The sequence below is a fragment of the Meriones unguiculatus genome, chromosome 7 (assembly GCF_030254825.1).
Source record: "Meriones unguiculatus strain TT.TT164.6M chromosome 7, Bangor_MerUng_6.1, whole genome shotgun sequence".
NCBI classification, from domain to species: Eukaryota; Metazoa; Chordata; class Mammalia; order Rodentia; family Muridae; genus Meriones; species Meriones unguiculatus.
Window position 1 is genome coordinate 60,747,997 of NC_083355.1, and position 22,056 is coordinate 60,770,052.

The 22,056-nt window shown below is 37.8% G+C and overlaps 1 protein-coding gene across 8 annotated transcripts in view; it reads right to left on the reverse strand.

Moving 5' to 3' along the window:
• The window catches only part of Ralgapa1 (Ral GTPase activating protein catalytic subunit alpha 1), a 245,380-nt gene that overhangs the window by 137,239 nt on the left and 86,085 nt on the right, over window positions 1-22,056 (reverse strand). For 3 of the 8 annotated variants that reach the window (XM_060387512.1, XM_060387509.1, XM_060387511.1), the window contains exons 17-21: window positions 20,430-20,570; window positions 8,476-10,011; window positions 6,637-6,761; window positions 4,820-5,036; window positions 3,712-3,888 (exon numbers count right to left, since the gene is read on the reverse strand). In XM_060387512.1, coding sequence (XP_060243495.1) covers window positions 3,712-3,888; window positions 4,820-5,036; window positions 6,637-6,761; window positions 8,476-10,011; window positions 20,430-20,570 — 2,196 coding nt within the window. The remainder of the gene's footprint in view (window positions 1-3,711; window positions 3,889-4,819; window positions 5,037-6,636; window positions 6,762-8,475; window positions 10,012-20,429; window positions 20,571-22,056) is intronic. The other 5 variants (XM_060387514.1, XM_060387515.1, XM_060387516.1 and 2 more) reach the window with 3 other exon arrangements.

Here is a 22,056-nt window from a genome sequence, read left to right on the forward strand (position 1 = left end):
AACCAGCCTGAGATCAGCTTAATGAAACTTTGTCTTTAAAACACACACAGAAATGGGCCCAGCGAGATGGCTCAGTCAATTAAAGGCACTTGCTTACCAAAGCTGACCACTCAAGATCCCTAGAGCCTACATGGTAGGAGGGAGGGAAGTGACTCTAGTAAGTCATCCTCTGACCTTAATATGAATGTTGGCTTACATATGCATGCACATGTTTACAACATAAACAAATAAATGTGAAAAGATTAAAATACCAACAAAATCTGCTGAACAGAACCAACCAAACAAAAATCTTGATCACTAGGCATGGTGGCACATCCCTGTAATCCTGCACATGGATAGCTAAGGCCGGATTGGTCAGCCTGGGCTACAGCTTGAGACCCTGTCTCTAAAACAAACAAACATTCTCCAAGTCTTCCAATTTCTTAGTGTTTAGGTGTCCTTGTAATACTCTTACCACTCTACAATCTGCCTACAATGTTTGTATTCTAGCCAATTTTGTATATTTATTAAAATCATCACAGTCTAGGCCTTTCCCAGGCCCCCCCCCCCCCTTTGCACAGAAGCCTGATTAACTGTTTGGTATTCTCAACCTGTGGGTCATGACCCCTTTGGGGTCTAAACCACCTCTTCAGACACCCTGCATGTCAGATATTTACATACTTTATTACTCATAACAGTAGCAAAACTAAAATTATGAAGTAGTAACAAAATTATCTTACGGTTGGAGTCACCACAACATGAGGAACTGTATTTAAGGGTCACAGCATTACGAAGGTTGAGAACCACTGGCTTAGACCCTGTTTCCTACTGTAACCTACTACTGACCTTACCAAGTATAACTCCCTGTTACATAGCTTAGTTGACGTTCCTATCTTCACATTATAACTGACTTCAACATGCTTGTTCAGTTTGAAATATGGTCAGTGGAGTGCAAACTCCCTAAACACAGGTTTGCTACTTGTTATATATTGCTGCATGGCTAGTGCCTACTACAGTGAATGGAACAGCTAATCGTCTTGCTAGTTTAAGCAATGTGCATCATAAATTACCACAGAGAATGGCCAATGGTAGTTCCAGAACAATGTCTACTGGTACTAAACAGAAGCTATAGATAATGTTTCATCTCATGTCTCACTTTTTTCTAGCTCAGAAATATTCTAGATTTTTTATTATTGTTCTAGATACAATAATTGTAAAATCCTGTCCCCTTTACTTCTTTGTATACAGTAAAGCAAAAACCAATTTAGGTTAAATATATTTGTATTAATTTCCTGAAAGTGTGACTGCACATACCATTTGAGTAAGTCTTAAAAGAAGCACAATAAATGCCTAAAAAGTTAAATAGCTATGCTATATACATCACAATGCCATAACAATCACAAATTAGTAATATAATAAGTATATTTCAAAATACCATGACTCCATCTAGTGTTAATTAGGTGGAGCCATATTAACTAGGTGGCATGTTCCTTCTATTTGAGATACAAAAAAAATTCCTATGATAACACAGCTGCAGAAGCCTGAGCAAAAGCACTGTCACATGAAGGCACATAGAAAATAATTTCCTGAATACTTTGCAAAAAGTTCAAACACACACCAAGAGACATCAATATTTTCATCAAATGTTTTGAAATACAAATTTTTCATCTCCATGTATTATCTTATTTCATAAAAATCAATACATTAAACATTTTATATTTGTGTGTGTGTCCAATGATCACAGGATGTGTGGCAGTTAGAGGACTATTTGTAGAAGAAGATTCTCTTCCTCCACCACGTAAACTTCTGGGATCTAACTCAGACTGTCCAGCTTGGCGGCAAGTACCTTTTCCCAATAAGCCATCTTGCTATTGCTAAATTTCCTTTTAAGACCTAGGATTTCAAAACCAACTTACATTGAGATGAATAACCACAGAATATTACCTTTAATTTATTAACAAGATTCTCTAATGGCAGACTTAAAAGCTTTTCCTACGAGATTTTTTCATACAAAAAACTTCAACATTTTACACCCACATTCATACCCCAAATATGCAGAGAGCTTATATTTACTGTATGTGTTCAATTTAATATCTTTAAATCTTTTCCACTAGATTTCTTTTAGTGTCTGAAAACTTCTGTATTAAACAGAACGGAAGATTTCATAGCAACTAACATTTCTCTGATAAAACACAGTTAACAGTGTGATAATGAATGCAATAACCAATAGAAAACCTGTTCAACAGCTTTGTATACTGAGCAGATGGAGTTATATTCACTGCTGAATTTTATGTTTGTAAACAAAAAACATAGTTGTTTTTCAACACTCCTGTGCTACTGACATTGGTGATTAAGATCAGTATTCCTAATAAAACCTGCCATTAGAGTAACAGAATCAGTCATTCAATGTAGCACATATGGGTTGCATCATATTAAAATTTCTTAGAAGTTTAGTTACCATTAAAAAGGACAATATAAATAAACATAGAACCAATTCCTCTATATGTAAATTTAATTTTTAGACTTTCTTATTTGGAGCTCTTATTCATTTACTGATTCATTCATTTACTTTTCTGTGTATCTATATACATGTATGTGCGGGTACACTCATCCATGTGGCCTACGCAGGAGCACAGTGAGGCTGGACTACTGTCTTTTTCTATTGCTGTCCAGCTTTTAATCTGAGATACCAATTCTCATTCAACTTGGAGTTTTCTGTTTTGGGAACACTAGTGGGACAGCGATGGGATCCGCCTGTCTTGGCACTCTGACAGAGTAAGAAGAATGGACTGCCACGACTGGCTCCTACAAGGGTAGAATCCAATCTCCCCCTGAATGCTTGCTCGGATAGTACTTTACCCACGGTACCATCTCCCTAGCTCTTGGAACTTTATTTTTGATGAATATAGAGACATAAGAAAAAAGTGTGGTGATATTTTCTTTCCTTTTTTTAAGATTTATTTATTATTTATACAGTATTCTGCTTGCCAGAAGAGGGCACCAGATCTCATTATAGATGGTTGTGAGCCACCATGTGGTTGCTGGGAATTGAACTCAGGAACTTTGGAAGAGCAACCAGTACCCTTAACCTCTGAGCCATCTCTCCAGCCCTAATATTTTCTTTTACATTGTAATAACTTTGAAAAACATGGTAGTTTTACAAATGTTTTAAATAAACTAAAATCTGAATCAAGCTTGCATGGGAAAATGTCTGTTTTTAGAGAGATTATATTGCTTAGAACCACGAGCTACTACCTCAGGATTGTTAACTAGAATGGCTAACCACTGAGTAAGGAGAATCAAGAGTGTAGGTCGAACCAGAGTGTAAGTTTCGATCACACAGTAGAAACTTCAAGCTCACTTGAATCTACACTAACCCTGCAAACCTCTGCTTTTAATATGACTCTACCTCCAGGATGCCACTTGTTATATTAAAGTTGGGTTTGGTGACATTTAAAAAGCATCTGAAAAGGATAATTTCCTGGGTAACTACAAAATTCTAGTATATTAACAAGTCTGTCTTCTTATTTGCAGAGTGTTTTATATTTCTACTAATTATGCTTACCTATATGTACTTTATGTTAAGAAACTACTTTTGTTTTCTCCACTGTTAAAAACAAAACAAAACAACCACTAAAATAGTAGTGAGTAGGTCATACAAGCTATAGAAACTTAAGGGGATTCTTTGGAAGTTTAGGAGCCAAGCTTGAATAGCATCCCTAGTTGCTTTACCAGTAACTGTTGCGACGTCAGCAGAGAAGGCCTGTTGATTAAGGCTGCTTGTTTCTGAATCTAAATGAAGTGTTGTCAGGCTAGCCACTTCCTGCTCCTCAGTGCTCAGATGATGGCCAGAACCTGAATCCACATCAGCAGAGGACGGGATCCCGATGTCAGTCCCAAAGCCAAAGTCTGTAAGAAAAGAAATGCTATTTCTAGAGCAACACTACTCACAAGTTCACATTCTTCTCAGTCTACGCTTTGTATTACATTGTGGCAAGTAAAGTGCAGTAAAACTTTGAAGATCTCAATTATAAACATTTTAAGAGTGTTACAGCTTATTATTAACATTAATTATTTTAAAATGACATTCCAGCGCCATTTTTTATGTAGCTTCTGATAGCTGGTAGTACACTTACTACTTTCTATTATTTTAAAAATCAGTCTGCCCCCGCCCCCCCATCATAATCATCATCTCTAAAAACTGTCTGTTTGAGCTCAGGATTTTTTACAATCAACCCATAAAGGAAGGACACATACAATACGCCAATGTAGCTCCTAGCTCTTCACAAACTTGGATTCCCAAAGGTTGTTTTTGTTTGTTTGTTTCTTTGTTTGTTTGTTTTAACGTTATTCTCTGAACACTCAGTGTAGGGAGAATTTCAGCAGCATCGTGATATACTGACATGTGGTACAAAGTAATAACTGCTGGTAACTGAACATGCAGGAATACTCAAGACAGGGTCTGGGTACAACAGAATCGGGCAGTGGGAGTCAAATCCATGTGCGTTAAACCACAGCACTTCATAACCATTCTGGTCCTTTAGTTTAAGATTAAGACCATTCGCAATCAATTTTCTTTTCACATTTTTTTTGTTTTAAAAATGTAATTTATCTTATGATGAACAGTGGTTTTGGTTCCTTTAAATGTCCTTGGTTTGGCAAAATAAAATGTTCTCAACCTCAGATAATTCCCTAAAACTTTCTTCAGAATTTTACTACAAAGTATAAACAAAATATGCACTAACTACCCAACTAACAACAAGAACAAGGTAAAAGCTATGGAATTCATGGGTCAGAAACAATAAACAGAAACTATGCTCAAACAGTAAAAGATACTTGCTGTCAAATTTTCGGCCATCGCACTGAAAGGCACTGAAAGACTCCGAATGACTATCTGAGCTCATAAGATCACTGCTCCCTGCACTTGCAGGAGATGTCCATTCTGAGGGTACACCTGGGTCATCAACAGGACGCATCTGGTTCTGCTTGTTCAGAATGTCAGGAAGGTCTTTTGGGATTTCAAGACTGCCTGGACTACTTCCTCTTCTTGTCATAGTCTAAAACAAGGAACGTTTTAAAAATAAAGTATTTTTAATTAAGCACTTAAAACCTTTAGCTTTCAAAATACTCCTCAGAATAAATGCTGATATTTAGGACCTCAGCTGGAAAAGAGAAAGATACTTATTGAACAATCTAAATAGTAAGTAATGACATAGACCTGATGCCTAAGCTGCAGTTCCATTGAAAGCAGACTCAAGTATCAGGTGTGACGATGCTGGGTCTAAGGCTCTTCAACAGGAGAAAAATAAAGTTTACGGGAAGCAAACAAAAGAGACAGTGAGTGTAAAGACAGCAAAGATGTCACTTTATGACTCTAAAATAATTCTTACTCAAAGAAAACTCAAATAAAAGTAAGCCAAAGAAAATGTAATAGACAAAATAAAAACCAAATGGAGTGTAACAGTTTTTAAAAAGCAATTCTGAAATTGAGAAATAAAGATACATTAGCTTTTCTTTTCATTCTGATTATTTACTATTTAAGATAAAAGGTAGATTTTAACATTGATTCTAGACGTGTTTGAATTGTTTAAGTAATATTTATGCTATCAAAACTATAGGAACTGGGCACTGGGCGGCGGCGTGCACCTTTAATCCCATCTCTGGGGAGGCGGAGGAAGGCAGATAGCTCTGAGTTTGAGGCCAGCCTGGTCTACAGAGTGAGTTCTAGGACAGCCAGGCTACACAGAGAAACCGTGTCTCAGAAAACAAAAACCAGCCACACAGCCAAACAAACAAACAAACAACAACAACAACAATACACTATAGGAACTGGGCTAAGTCACTTCCATCATTCTTTCCTATTGACAGTAACAGCACCTTATGAAAGTGAGGGGAACTAGGGAGGTAGTGGCTCGCAACTACTAACAGATGTTCCAGTAATTCTTTAGTGAAAGCTACAAGCCTCAATGTTTTATGTATTTGAATGAAAAAATTTGCAAGCTGAGTATAATGGTGCACACTTTTAATCCCAGCACTTGGGTGGCAGATCTCTGAGTTTGAGGCCAGCCTGATCTACAAAGTGAGTCCAGGACAGCCAGGGCTACACAGAGAAAACTTGTCTGAAAAAAAAAAAAAGAAAGATCTTTGCACACACACACTCAAGCACACACACCGCTCATGTGGCCACTGAGGTCCTGTCAGCTCTTTTCACTTTCACGAGGCGGGGTGCACTGTGTTGTGCTGGCTTTTAAATTACACTGTACCCCGACGAGGCCTTGAACTAGCTATCCTCCTGCCTTAGCATCCAGAGCATCTGGGTCGATGTTTGCTCCACTAAGTCCAGCTTAAAAAAAGTTTTAATGGCGGCAAGACAGTCAGGGGTTTAGGTGCTTACTGTAAAGGCTGACGCACAGGGCAGAAGCAGAGAACCAACTCCCTTGAGCTGTCCTTCGAGCTGCACATGCACGGCACACATGCACCCACAGACAGACACAGAAAATCAATACATTCATGTTAAAATGTTTACGTACTTCATAAGTAATAGCTAAATTTCAGGAAAATGAAAATCTGAAATATCTCTACATATATATGATACCTTTTTGTTTTGTTTTCTACCTTTGTCTCAAAAAACAATAAATTAAACACAAACAAGCTTACCGAGGCATTACCACTTCGAAGTCGCTCGGCAATAAACTCGTCCATCAGGTCAGGGACATTAGCACTGCCGCCGCCAGTATCACTACTAAGAGGAGGCAATCTGGGGCCCGTGTCCTCTTTATTTACTAGAAGCAAATGAATAGCTGCATATAGTAAGCAACAATTTAACTGTATTTTCTAAATGTAAAACAAAAATAACCCAAAATAAAGTACCTCTGCCATATCAATTATTTGCCAACATGCACTTATGAATAATTTCCCTCCTTTCAGATTTAATTTTTAAGAATTAGTAAATTGTCTTTATTTTATTTAACTAAGCAGATGTTAGTCAATCTTCAGTATGACCTCACACAGCAGAAAGCTAGAGGTAAGCACTAGTTGAAGTCAGGTTAATATTGCTTATAAAGAAACTGGTATATTTTTCTTCCTTCCCACTCTATGCTGTTTTAGAGCATTAAGAATTCAAAATCTCCCTCTTTCCTCAGAGAATAATTGCAAGGAATATATCCTTTCAATTCATGCAAATCTCAGTGAGACACAGACACATTTAGGTTTGGACATAAAAATTTCATGATTTGATATACTGTTTTTAGGTTTAATCTAAGTTCAGTGCTTGAAGAAAAAAGCTTCAATTTTTACAAGATTCAAGAAAAAATAAAAACAAGACAGCTATTTGATTTGTTTGACATTTATACTACAATATGATTTTACAGTAAAAATTTACTTTCATTTGGGAAACTAACTTGTGGAACATAAGATATTTATGTCACTTTCATACTGCTGAAAAGTTTGTTTCTCTGTAGAATGAAAACCAGCACAATTTATATTCCTACTGAACCACCAAGAATTTCAGACTGTGAAATACCATTATCTTTATATTACTGGCCAGGCTTTGCTAAGCTGTAATATACTGCCCTCAAGTGGCATTAATGGCTCAATGCAAGATGCATTATACAGCGTTGTTAATCATGCTAACAAAACCATGTTAAAACAAATGAAATCGAAACCTACCTTACTGCTGAAAATTAGGTTTCTCTATCAGTAACATTGTTTTAATTTTGAAACAAGACAAAATGGTTACTACAATCTTGCTTTCTTTCACTAATTCTGTACATTTAGGTTCCATATTGAAACAATAATTAGCTATCATGAAACCTTAATGCACATTTAAAATCTCACAAAGTTTTAAATCTTTCAAAGACATAATTTATACTCTATACACTAACTAAAACGAAAAAACTAAAAGACTCCAGCATTTTTTTCAGAAATGCCTTAAAAGGAAAGTGACTAAATCTTTGAGAGTAAAGAAAGAATTTCCTCTTCAATGATATTTAAGTATAATGTTGGTGATGGTTGTAGGACTTTGGTTTCTATTATGTCAAATGTCAAAGTAACTTTCTACCAAGAAAAAAATATAAAGACAACTAAGTTAGCAGTAAGAATAAAAAAATTAGTTAGCTACTGATAATGCCCTTTAAGACATAAAGTAGTGGGGCAAGAAAAGCACAGCCAACTCCTCAGTGAAGTCCAAGACTCACGGTATACTCGGAAAACCTGACCTTTCAAAGACCATTACAAATTTCCTCAGACCTTCCCCTGTCTATTTTGTTGTTCAGCAGCAAAGAGGTTTAACTGAATGTTTCATAAGGGAAATTAGTAATTTAAATAAATACGTATGCTAGGAAAAATACAGCTGGGGAAAGGCGCATGCATAACCAAACAGAGAGGAAGCAGTGACCATCCCAAAGCTTTTTGATTGCTTATAGCTTGCTTCAGTTGCATTAAGCCAGACTGGTGCTGTCTTTCTCCTTTTGCGCTCTGCACACTGTAAGTGCTCACCTGCAGCTTTCCTTCCAAAATAGCCCATTACATGACTGTACAGATCCCTCAGTGGAGCCTCTGGTGGCATTCTGTTCTGCCTCTGTGGGGAAACATTTGCCTTCGGCTTCGAAAGAGCATGGACAACAGTTTTATAAACGCCACCCAGGGAGCCCTGCTGTAGTCCTGCCTCATGACTTGATGACCTCAGAGTACTGCGACTGCCTAACTGGGTGCTCGCAATTCCTTCTCTCTGGGATGAGGAGGCGGGAATCTCTGCGGATTCCTTCACTGTGCTGCTAACAGATGCTGCACCCAGCATATCTAGAGGTCTGTACACACCAGGTTTTACAAGGTCTGTACTGCTAGTTGAGCTGGTCTGTGTGCTGCTGGTGGTGCTATTGCTACTACTGCTAAAGCCACTGAGCTTCCGTAGTCTCATCTTCCATGCAGCCTCTTTGTTTTCCAGAGGATTATAAAACTGGACAGACTCAGTAGATGGTCTAAAAGTAACATGAACACTATTTCGTTTCTTAGCAGCAATTTTCATGATTTTCGCTCTATGCGTTACTGTTTCAGACAAGCTCCTCTTAGTTGGAGAAAGCTTGCTGGTGTTTGAACCATGAGGCATTCTGCGGGTTACTGGTGCTTTTAGCGTAGTTTTCTTGGCATGCATTATATATGGGGTGATTTTTTCATTAACTTGTACACTCTTAAACTTTTCAGCTAGTGTCATATCTACAAAGGCATCTACTTCTGTGGCTGTCTGTCTATGCAGATGTTTCTTTTTTTCTTTATCACAAAGGCTATCTGAACTAGGATCCGTTGACTGTTCATCAAGATTTAGTTGCTTAGATTTTTCAGCAGTTTGTGTTCTCAGAAAACTATCTGACTGGTTAGGTGCAAGAGTGATCGTGAAGGCAGCTGAGCTCGGATCTTTTTGGAATGACATATTTTCAGAAGTCCCAACAAAAGACATGAGGTTTTCTGATTTTACTTCCTGGCCTATGCACTCTAATTTATCTAAAGATGGTATTTCATCTCTAGTTCCTGCAACAATCACTTCCTGAGAAGCTGTATCTCTACCTAGCTCATTTCTACTATGATTTTCCTGGTTTTCCTTAAAGTATTCTTTCAGGGAAGAAAGAAGATCATCATCTCCTTCAAGGTCAATGTACTGGATTTGTTCGAAAGCTGCATCTGCAAGTTCTACTGGACCTATTAAATGGCAAAGATGGTCATATATGCTATCACCAACTTCCAGAGAAGACTCTCTACTGTGGGTATCAGTGATGCAGCTGTCAGTGGATCTAGTTATTGAAGAAGCCTCTGCGGAACTCTGCCAGCTTGGAGCATGACGGGATGAACTGTCAACGACAGGAACTGCACCTTTGGCTCGCTCAACAGTGAAGGGCTCCAGGATGTCAGAGGTGCTGCTACTTCGAGGCAGTGGCTGCTCCTCATTCAAGGCGCCAAAAACTTCATTTCCAGGGTCTTCACTCTGTGAGAAATGTCTGACTCTGGTTGAGCGGGGAAGTATTTGAGCATCATCAATATCTGTAAAAGAAGAAATGATACAGAGTAGAAACGATATAAATACCAAAAATGGTTTCCCACACAGCTAAGCATATGCTTTCCAATAAAAAAATTCTGAAATTTTTGTAAGTTCAACAACAACAACAACAAAAAAAAAACAATTAAAATATATAGCTGATTTTTTAAAAATATGATGGACCCAAGGCATGTGGTGTCAATGAATTAGAAAATGACCAAAATACATTTAAGATGTTAACATGCATACAGACAGTGAGGTAATGAGACATTTGGAAGTGCAATTTAAGATAGAGCTGTGCCAATAAACCAAGCAATTCAAACTTGCTAGTTTTTCCTACCCAGGTTTTAAGCAGGGAAGAAAAAAAAATAGATCTTACACAAATCTAATCTAGGCATTCCACTGCAGACTCTTAGAAATGCTGCTCCACTATGCAGGACCAAGACATCACCTTTTCCTAAACTGTTGCTATCAGGCTGACCAGGTATTGTAAGAATGGAAATCTCCCCTTTTTCTTATGTTCTCTTTTGTTTTACTTCATTTACTGTAACCTTAAATTTCATTCTTTGCCATCAAGTACAATCAGTAAAAAAATTAAAAAAAAATCAGTACACAATAAAAATCAGTACATCATAAAAATCAGTTTTTGTTTTTGATAAAAATGTTTAAATCTGCTCTAGAGAAACCTCCTCTGCCCAGGAGTGGCCCTTCTCATAAACAATCACCGCTGGGTAGTTTGACATCAACAAACTACCTGAACAAAGCTACAGTCATTTGGGAAGAGGGGGACTTCATTGAAAAAATGCCCCCTCCAGACTGGCCCGTGGGCAAGCCTGGTGGTGACTGTTCTTAATTGATGACTAAAGTGCCCAGCTTACACTAGGCAGTGATACTCGTGGGCAGGTGATTGTGGGTTCCATAAAGGACAGACTGAGCAAACCAAGGGAAGCAAATTTCTAAGTGTCATTGCTCCATGGCCTCTGCATCAGTTCCTGACTTTAGTCCACTGTTCTGATTTCCCTGGATGATGGACTCCGAGTCGTCAACTGAAATTACCCATTTCTTCTCCCAGCTGCCTTTGCTCATGGTGTTTAATCACAGCAATAGAAACCCTAACTGAGACAACGACCAAATTCTAGATACTATGGCTTCTTACATCTCTTTTTAAGAAGTACAAATTCTGAAGTCAAATTAGAGATTTAGATATTACCTCATTTAATTCTCTTACCAGTGAGCAAATTGAAACCCAGAGGGGCTAAGTATCTTTTTCAAGTTTATAACGCAGTTTCAGAAGAAGGCATAATGTCATTACACTTTTTTTATAATCTTAAAGGCTAAGTATATAAGTCCTCAGAAATATGTATGAGACCATAAATCACAAAATAAAAAAACATATATACACATATATACAAAATTTTCAAAGAGTAATTACTGAAGTTAACACAATGCCTATATACTCATTAAAAAGTCTTTAAGTTACCTAGAAACAAACAAAAAAATTCTATCTACCCAACAACATAAAAAAAAAAAAAACAGAAATCTAAGAGATTATCATTGCTACTTATTACACTTGCAATGCAAATGCTAACAGTAAGAGAACTAAGCTTGGCATGATGCTACAATAGGGATATAACCTAACGCTTGGGAGGCAGAGGGATGAGGATCTGAGTTTAAAGCTAGCCTACGCTACGAAAGTAACTTTGTATAAAAAAAAAAGTAACTGAACATCATAACTAAACATTTAGATCAGATTCATTTATTCAAGAACAGAAAGTAATTTAGATTTAGATTTATATCCTCTAGAAGGTGAGGGCAGCTTCCTTCTTTACAAAAGGTAAGGTGTGGGGCTAGAGAGATGGCTCAGTGGTTAAGAGCACTGTCTGCTCTTCCAGATGTCCTGCGTTTAATTCCCAGCAACCACATAGTGGCTCTCAACCATCTATAATGGGATCTGATGCCTTCTTCTGGCATGCAGGTATACATGCAGATAGAGCACTCATACATAAAATGAATAAATCTTATTTAAAAAAACAGGTTTAAGTTGTTCTTCAATGTAATTTCAGAATCCATGACATAACAAAAATGGCAGTCTTCCTGCTATATTAAATAAACAAGAAATTTTTTTTACTTTTAAATTAAATTTTTATTTTTTTACATTGATTACATTTATTCGCTTTGTATCCCAGCTATAGCCCCCTCCTTTATTCCCTCCCAATTCCACCCTCCCTCCTTCTCTCAGCTCTTCCTATGCCCCTCTCCAAGTCCACTGATATGGGAGGTTCTCCTCCCCTTCCATTTGACCCTCGCTTATCAGGTTTCTTCAGGACTGGCTGCAATGTCCTCCTCTGTGGCCTGCTCCCCCCCCCCAGAAGAGGGGTGTCAAAGAGCCAGCCACTGAGTTCATGTCAGAGACAGTCCCTGTTCCCCTTATTAGGGCACCCACTTGGACACTGAGCTGCCATGGACTACATCTGTGCAGGGGTTCTAGGTTATATCCATGAATGGACCTTGGTTGGGGTATCAGTCTCAGAAAGACACCGGTGCCCAGATTTCTTGGTTCTGTTGCTCTCCTTGTGGAGCTCCTGTCCTCTCCAGGCATTACTAACTCCCCCTTCTTTCATATGATTCCGTGAACTCTGCCCAAAGTTTGGTTATAAGTCTCAGCATCTGCTTTAATACACTGCTAGGCGGAGTCTTTCAAAGGCCCTCTGTGGTAGACTTCTGTCCTGTTTCTGCTTTCTCCTTCCAATGTCCATCCCGTTTGTCTTTCTGAGTGAGGATTGCTCATCTTATCCAGGGTCCTCTTTCTTGTTCAGCTTCTTTAGGTGTACAGATTTTAGTACATTTATACTATGGCTAATATCCACTTATAAGTGAGTATATACTCTGTGTGTCTTTCTGCTTCTGGGAGACCTCTCAAGATGATCTTTTCTAGATCTCATCATTTGCCTGCAAATTTCATGATTTTTTGGGTTTTTTTTTTTTTTTGGTCCTTTTATTTTTTTATTTTTATTAATTACGGTTTATTCACTTTGTATCCCCTGTATCTCCCTCCCTCCTCCCCTTCCAGCCCCACCCTCCCTCTTCCCTAATCATGTCTCTCTCCCAGTCCACTAAAAAGGGAGGTCCTCCTCCCCTTCCCTCTGATCCTAGTCTATCAGGTCTCATCAGGAGTGGCTGCATTGTATTCCTCTGTGGCCTGGTAAGGCTGCTTCCCCCTCGGGTGGAAGTGATCAAAGAGCAGGCCAATCAGTTCATGTCAGAGACAGTCCCTGTCCCCATTACTATGGAAGACTGAACTGCCATAGGCTACATCTGTACAGGGGTTCCAGGCCATCTCCATGAGTGTTCCTTGGCTGGAGTATCAATTTCAGAAAAGACCCCTGTGCCCAGACTGATTTCCTTGTTTTTAATTGCTGAGTAGCATTCCATTTTGTAAATGTACCACAATTTCTGTATCCATTCCTCCACTGAGGGATATCTGGGTTGTTTCCAGGTTCTGGCTATTACGAATAAAGCTGCTACGGACAGGGTTGAGCAAATGTCCTTTTTGTGTACTTGAGCCTCTTTTGGATATATGCCTAGGAGTGATATGGCTGGATCTTGAGGTAGCACTATTCCTAATTTTCTGAGAAAGCTCCAGATTGATTTCCAAAGTGGTTGTACAAGTTTACATTCCCAACCAGCAGTGGAGGAGGGTTCCCTTTTCTCCACATCCTCTCCAGCATGTGTTGTCACTTGAGTTTTTTATCTTGGCCATTCTGATGGGTGTAATGTGAAATCTCAGGGTCGTTTTGATTTGCATCTCCCTCGTGGCTAAGGACGTTGAGCATTTCTTTTAAGTGTTGCTCTACCATTTTATATTCCTCTACAGAGAATTCTCTGTTTAGCTCTGTACTTCATTTTTTTAATTGGATTACTTGGCTTGTTGCTTTTTAACTTCTTTAGTACTTTATATATTCTGAATATTAGCCCTCTGTCAGATATAAGGTTGGTGAAGATCCTTTCCCAATCTATAGGCTGTCATTTTGTTCTGATGACAGTGTCCTTTGCTTTACAGAAGCTTTTCAGTTTCATGAGGTCCCATTTATTGATTGTTGCTCTTAGAGCCTGTGCTGTTCAGGAAGTTGTCCCCTGTGCAAATGAGTTCAAGGCTCTTCCCCACTTTTTCTTCTAACCAATTAAGTGTGTCTGGTTTTATGTTGAGGACTTTGATACACTTGGACTTTAGTTTTGTGCAGGGTGATAAATATGGATCTATTTGCATTTTTCTGCGGGTAGACATCAGTTAGACCAACACTATTTTCTCCTTCCACCTACCTCCTGAAGACGGAAACTCCATGATTTCAATCTGCTTCCATAAGTCTCAAATGCAAAAATCAAACAATGACTCAGATTCCTACACCATAAACTGATAAAATTCATCTGATTTCATAGTGTGCTGGTTTTGGAATTTAAACATTAGTTCAGTGTCTTCTAAATTTGTGCTCTATGGACCTTAATAGTACTAAATATCAAACTGTTAAAACGTTAGAGAAAGTGTTTATGCCGAAATAAACTTGAAAAATATTGGATTATGCCATTTCTATTTGTTAAGAGACGTTTGGGTTCTTCAACACGTCAGCAAACACTGTGAAGTCTCCCACCATTTCCTTTTTATATTTTATTTTATCTTAGAAAACATTCCAAACCTTGAATCCATCAGCTAACAAATGGTAACTTTCTCTTAAGTCACTTTTCCGGGAAATGAGGATCTGCTGCTACATTAAACTACTATGCTCAAAAAACAAAACAAACCAAAAAAAATAAAAAAACAAAAAACCCACAAAACCTGAGATTTCACCTTACACCTATCAGAATGGCCATGATCAAAAACTCGAGTGACAACACATGCTGGAGAGGTTGTGGAGAAAGGGGAACCCTCCTCCATTGTTGGTAGGAATGTAAACTAGTACAACGACTTTGGAAATCAATCTGGTGCTTTCTCAGACAACTAGGAATAGTGTTTCCTCAAGATCCAGCTATACCACTCCTAGGCATATATCCAAAAGATGCTCAAGTACACAACAAGGACATTTGCTCAACCATGTCCGTAGCAGCTTTATTCGTAATAGCCAGAACCTGGAAACAACCCAGATATCCCTCAACGGAGGAATGGATACAGAAATCGTGGTACATACACAAAATAGAATACTACTCAGCAATTAAGAACAAGGAAATCATGAAATTTTCAGGCAAATGGTGGGATCTAGAAAAGATCATCCTGAGTGAGGTATCCCAGGAGCAGAAAGACACACACGGTACTTATAGGTACTAGACTTATAAGATAGGATAAACATACTAAAATCTGTACACCTAAAGAAGCTGAACAAGAAAGAGGACCCAGGGTAAGATGTTCAATCCTCACTTAGAAAGACAAATGGGATGGACATTGGAAGGAGAAAACAAGAAACAGGACAGGAGCCTACCGCAGAGGGCCTCTAAAAGACTCTACCTAGCAATGTATCAAAACAGATACTGAGACTCATAACCAAATCTTTGGCAGAGTGCAAGGAATCATATGAAAGAAGGGGGAGTTAGTATGACCTGGAGAGGACAGGAGCTCTACAAGGACCAAATATATCAGGGCACAGGGGTCTTTTACAAGACTGTATCTCCAACCAAGGATCATGTATGGATATAACCTAGAACTCCTGCTTGGATGTAGCCCATGGTAGCTCAGTATGCAAGTGGGTTCCCCAGTAAGGGGAACAGGGACTATTTCTGACATGAACTCAAGGGGTTGTTATTTGACCTCCCCCTCCCCCTGAGGGAGGAGCAGCCTTGCTAGGCCACAGAGGAGGACACTGCAGCCAGTCCTGAAGAAACCTCATATGCTAGGGTCAGCTGGAAGGGGAGGAGGACCTCCCTTATCAGTGGACTTGCAAAGGGGCAGGGAGAAGATGAAGGAGGGTGGGCTTGGTAGGGAATGAAGGAGCAGGATACAGCTGGGATACAAAATTAATAAATTGTAACTAATATTAAAAAAATAAAAATTTAATTAAAAAAAGCTGTGCTCCTTGCTGCTTGTGAGTCCTAAGAGAAAAATGATTTCTAATTGAAAGAAACTTTAATTATGCTAATTTTGTTTTTGTATAAAACAGTGGTGGTAAAAGTATCTTAACTTATAAACAAATTGGTTTTGGAGAATTATGTGTTTTTCTAAGTGCATATTCTGAGATAATCCACACTGTCTAAAATGACATCGGGCACAGGTAGCACATGCCTATAATCCTGATAAAGCAGGAAGATTGCTATGAGTCTGTGACCAACCTAAGCTACAGAGTAAGACATGTCCAAAAACTATACATATAAACATTATTTTGACAGTGAGATATAAAATATTTGTTCTAATGACTAGTATGCCAATATTATCTAAATATTTGAATTTGTCACAGAAGGCATAATATCTCAATTGAAGACAAAATCCATATCATTTGGGAAATACTTTAAATATTATCTATGAATAGTTAAAGGTCTTTTTAAAAGGTAATCCTTATGACTTATTTATAACAAAGCAAGAAATAGAAATATCTCATGCTACTTACGGCAATACTCGGAATAGTTTGAAAACAAAAACAAAACAAAACAAACAAAGCAGCAAAAACCTAACCTAGTCTGGGCCAAGTACTTGGCAGGCAGAAGCAGGAGGATTAAGGTCATCTTTGCCTGCATACTGAGTCAAGTCCAGCCTGGGCCACATGAGACTGTCTCAAACAACATGGTGGGGATAGAAGGTAAGAGAAACTCACTCTCTTTCTCTCTCTGTCCCTTTCTTTCTCTTTCCCCTCCCTCACTTCTTCCCTCCCTCTGCTTTTAAACATATTTTACTGATGCTTTTGCTGCTGTTTCCTCCTTCAGTGTGGAGCTGATGCCTCTTTTGTGGAACTGAGGAGATGACAGCACTCACTAGGGCCAACAAGAAACCCAATGAAGCAGTCAAGACTGAGAACAATGGTCATATTAATTGAAAAGTGGCAGGCAGATGGTTCTGCAGGTTAAGAAGCAAACAGTTCTCAATGAATCAACAGCCTATTAGGAATGGCAAGGGTTTATCACTGAGGCAGAGCAGCTTCTGGTTTGACGGGAAACCAATCCGTGAAATAAATGGACACACCTGTACCGGTAGACATGGGGAAGAAGAGATAATGGGTGTGTTCTAGCAGTAGACAGGCGGTGTCTACTAAACAGGGAGCCTGCTACTTTGCTCAATCAGTTTGTTACACACCAGGAATACATTCTCAACAGAAATTTGAAAGAAAGCAGAAATTTGCCAGGCAGTGGTGACGCATTCCTTTAATCCCAGCACTTGGGAGGCAGAAACAGGTGGATCTCTGTCAGTTATAGGCCAGTCTGGTCTACAGAGAGAGTTCCAGGAGAGCCAGGGCTACACAGAAAACCCCTGTTACAAAACAAATAAAATAAAATAAATAAAAACAAACAAAACAAACAAACAAACAAAAAACCAAAAACTGAAGGAAAGCAGGGATTTGGTTCCAAAAGATCCTGGATACTACAATATAGGTTTATTTATTCTGTCATTTCCCTATCCTCATTTCTTTATTGTACATAAATAACTGGTATGAATCCTAGATAGTTTTCAAGTCAAGCATCTTCTTATTTAAATAAAACCTTGTTTTTGTTAAAAATTAGCACCTAAGATAATAATTTGTCAAAATATTAAAGTCTCAGACAAGAAAATTTACAAGTCCCAAAGGTTCTAAAAACAAAAATAACTTAGCAGTGTTTAAAATAGGAGACATATCTGATCCAACCCAAAATTTAAGAATTAGTGACCAAAATTCCTTTTAATTTTTCTAAATAAGTAAAAATATATGTTTTCTTTCATTATTTATTTATTTTTTTTACTTTACATCCTGATCACAGCTTCCCCTCCCTCCTCTCCAGCCACCCTCCTCCCCTTCTGGTCAGAAAAGTGAAGGTCTTCCATGGGTATCAACCAGCCTTGGCATATCAAGTTGCAGAAGACTACATGCATCTTCTACTGAGGCTAGACAAGGCAGCCTCGCTAGGGGAAGGGATCCAAAGGCAGGCAATCTAGTCAGACAGCCCTGCTCCCGCTTTAGGAGTCCCACATGAAGACCCAGCTGCACAACTGTTACATAAGTGCAGAGGGCGTAGGTCCATCCCAAGCATGCTCTCTAGCTGGCAGTGCGGTCTTTGTGAGCCCCTATTAGGTCTGGTGAGTTGATTCTGTGGGTTTTCTTGTTGTGTTCTTGACCCCTCTGGCTCCTTCCAACCTTTTCCCCCATCTTACACAGGATTCCCCAACCTCTACTTAATGTTTAGCTGTGTGTGTCTGCATCAGTGTCCATTATTGCTGAATGAAGCCTCTCTGAGAAGAGTTTTGCTAGACTCCTGTCTGCAAGTATAGAGACTAAGCAAAATAATTTATCTGTTTACGATAAACTAGTTTTTCTTAATTGTATCTAATTCAGTTGTCAAATAGAAACTTTGCTTTGTTTGCCAATTTACGTAAATAAATTACAGTTAGATATATGCAGATAAAAATCTGTGCTATTTGCATAGGAAGGCACAGTGTTTGAATGGAGTAATGAAAATACAAAATATTTATTTATAGTTGAGGGCAAAAGTTTATTCATTCACTTATTTAGAACTAAGGGCCATATTTAAGAGAAATGTATACCATTTTTCTCATCGATTGAAGTGTATATAATTCTACCTATAGACCATCTAATTGTCCTACAGTTTTGCACTGGCAGTCTTAAATTTTACTGATTTATTATCAAATACTTATGGATCTGATTGGCGTGGTGGCACATATCTTTAATACCAAAACTACCTAAGGGCAGAAACAGGTGATCTCTGAATTTTAGGTCAACCAGAGCTACAAAGAATAACCCTGTCTGTTAAAAACAAACAAAAAATCTTACGGGTCATTCAAGGTTTAGATTAAGGCCAAATAGCCAACTGTTTTTTGTTTTGTTTTATTTTTTTGTCACTTAACTGCAAAATCAAACACTAATTTAATTTATCACTAATTTAATTATCTCTAATTTATTATATTTTGGTTTCAAAATAATATTCATCTCCCAAATATATCATGAGCATGGGCATGTTGGCTTGTACCTGTTGTCCTGGCACTCTGGAGACTGGGGGAGAGGACCACTGTGAATTTCAGGCCAGCCTAAACTATGCAGTTTTAGATTAGTTTAAGCTACAAAGTGAGACCATGACTCAAAGCAAGACCAAGAGTATCAGACTACTATCTAGAAGTACTCATTTCACCTAGAAAATGCATATATCCAATAACTGAATGCTTAGCTGTTCCCTTTTGAGAAACACAAATGTTCTCATTCCTAATTATTTAAAAGCCATCAAGCATAACGCATATTTAGATATATTCAGAACCAATATATAAGTAATTCTTAATTACTGTAACCCTGATAATTTAGAAGAAAATTTTATCTTAATGGGATTGACATTGGGAAATTCACCGAAAATAACATTAACACAAATGCACCTTCCTTCACAGATCTTTCAGTCTGCTGAAAACTAAAGCTAGGCTTTAAAAAAGTGTAAAACAAAAAACACCAGTAATCTTCAGAAACAACGTCAAGAAACACCTAAGCAAAGAGCTAGGAAGACGCCTAATAATGCCCAGGTAAACTGAAATCACATTTTGCACAATAATTATATGCAGCATAGAGTAACTACGGATATTTTAGGGCAGCGGAAAGTTCCATATTTTATTTGTGTGATAGGGGTATGTACAGTTCTTAAAACTCATTGAAATCAATCCATGTGAGTCATACTGGGATTGGATCTAATTCAATGGGAAAGCTGAGCAGGTTTTTAGGTTCCTTGGGAATTGGGGCTACATGGAATGTTTAAAAAGTAGTTCATCCTTTGAATTCTACATAGTGTTTTACAAATCACAAAGTAACTATTCAATTGTATGTTTTCTCTAATGATTATATATTCTTACTTAGTTCCATAAATATAAAAGATGGGAAGAAAATATTTCAGATTTACTATATTGTTAATCAAAACAATAAAGCAAAATCAAAGTTATCTCTTGCGAGACATTTATGAATCACATATTCACTAGTATTTCTTTTAATTACCTGAAAGAAAAAAAAATCAAATATAACAAATTGGCCATTTACAATAAAAAAAAAAAGACATTGGCACAGCACTAAACTTAGCACTTCCAGAATGAACTGCAAGAATAGCATTAATGTTCAAATAACTCAAAATGTTGATTTCTCAATTATTTTCCAATTTCCCACACCTCCCCCCAAAAGAAATTAACTTTGAAGAGTTTATTTGATTAAGCAAATTTGAAAGCGGAGGATTAAAAGTGAAAGGGTGGTGCAGAAATTAGCAGAGGTGGCACTACCTGAAAGCTCATCAGAAAGGGGAGTGAGAACAATATCAGGCAAGAAGGGTTTGGAAGTATGGATCAGAACAGGAGCACTTTTAGCGCTGCGAATATAGGCCGATGGCAGAGCACATTCACCAATGGATCGGCTTCTCATGGCTTTAAAAAGGAAAAGAAAGAAGTGGGGAGGAAAAAAGAAGAGTGACTATAATGAAAGGCTGTGTCACAGAAAAAGCAGCAACAGAGAAAACTAAGGATTCAAAGGAAGGAAACTTTAAATCAAAACATTTCAGCACAGCAAATACTGGGCAAGCTGTAAGAAAAGAAACCACAACACACATTTTAAATGTAATTCTTTTGGTGTAAAGCAGGAAAATGCCTATTATTAGCGATTACAATGAAACAGTATTAAAAAGAAAGAGCAGACACTTTAGCACATTAAAAAAACAAGAAATGAGAAATTTATTGAACAGAACCTTAAAAAATACTCAATACCATTAGTCTAAAGCAATTCTGGTACTGTATTTGGTTTTCTCTGAGAAACTCTTAAGGAAGCTGAGTTCTACCAATAAATCATTAAAAATCATGTTCCTTAATCCGAGCACACAGAGAGGCAGAGGAAGGTGGATTACAGTGAGTTCAATGCCAGCCTGGTCTACAAAGTGAGTCCAGGACAGCCAAGGCTACACAGAGAAACCCTGTCTTGAAAAACCAAAAGCAAAATCATGTTCCTGAGTCAGGTATGGGTACTCAGGAGGGTCGGAAGTTCAAGGTCATTTTCAACTACACAGTGAGTTCTGGGCTAGCCTGTTCTACATGACACCCTGTCTTCAAAAAACAAACTAAATACAGCACTAACAACAGCACATAATTAGGAAATTAATTAAAATATAAAATTTATGTTCATTCAAATCATAAGCAAAAAACTTCAAAGTATCTTTTTAAATATAAAAACCATAGGTAACTTTCTAAAACTAGTATTTTTGGATGTATTTGACAATTTCATAAAAGAGTCACTAGATCACAAAGATAAAAATTTTTATTTTATGTAGCAATAACTAGTAACTTAGACTTCCTAATAATTTTAGCTTCAGTTTGGGGACTACTGGTTACCTGAATTTATAGATCCTGCTATGTAAGGACACAATGCTTAAACTATATTGCATAGTATTCTATGGACATGACAGAGGCAAAAACCAAAACCTCTTGGCTTCAGGGCTTTTACGCTTTCCTGAGCCCAGAATGTATTTCGTATAGATCCTTGCTATGTTCTCTCACTCAAATCTGTGTTTTTAAATTGTATGACAAAGAAGCCTGTCTTGATCTAAAAGTCTTATTCTCCACCCCTGGTATTCTCTAACCATTTATCTTGCCTTACTCTTCTTTGTAATTGACTACTACCTGTTATGTTTACTGAATCTGTATGCTCAACATTAAAACGATAAGTGCCAGTGACTGTTTTTAAAATATGATTTGCATTATCACTTCCCAGTCTTTTAACCAAGATCAAGTATTTGTTCATAACTATATCCTTAATGTTTAAAACAATGCTTTATTAGTGAATTATTTAGCCTTTTTCATTCAAGAGTGTAAAATCCACTGTGGCTAATCCACATTCAGTAAACCACAATGCATAGGCAATATG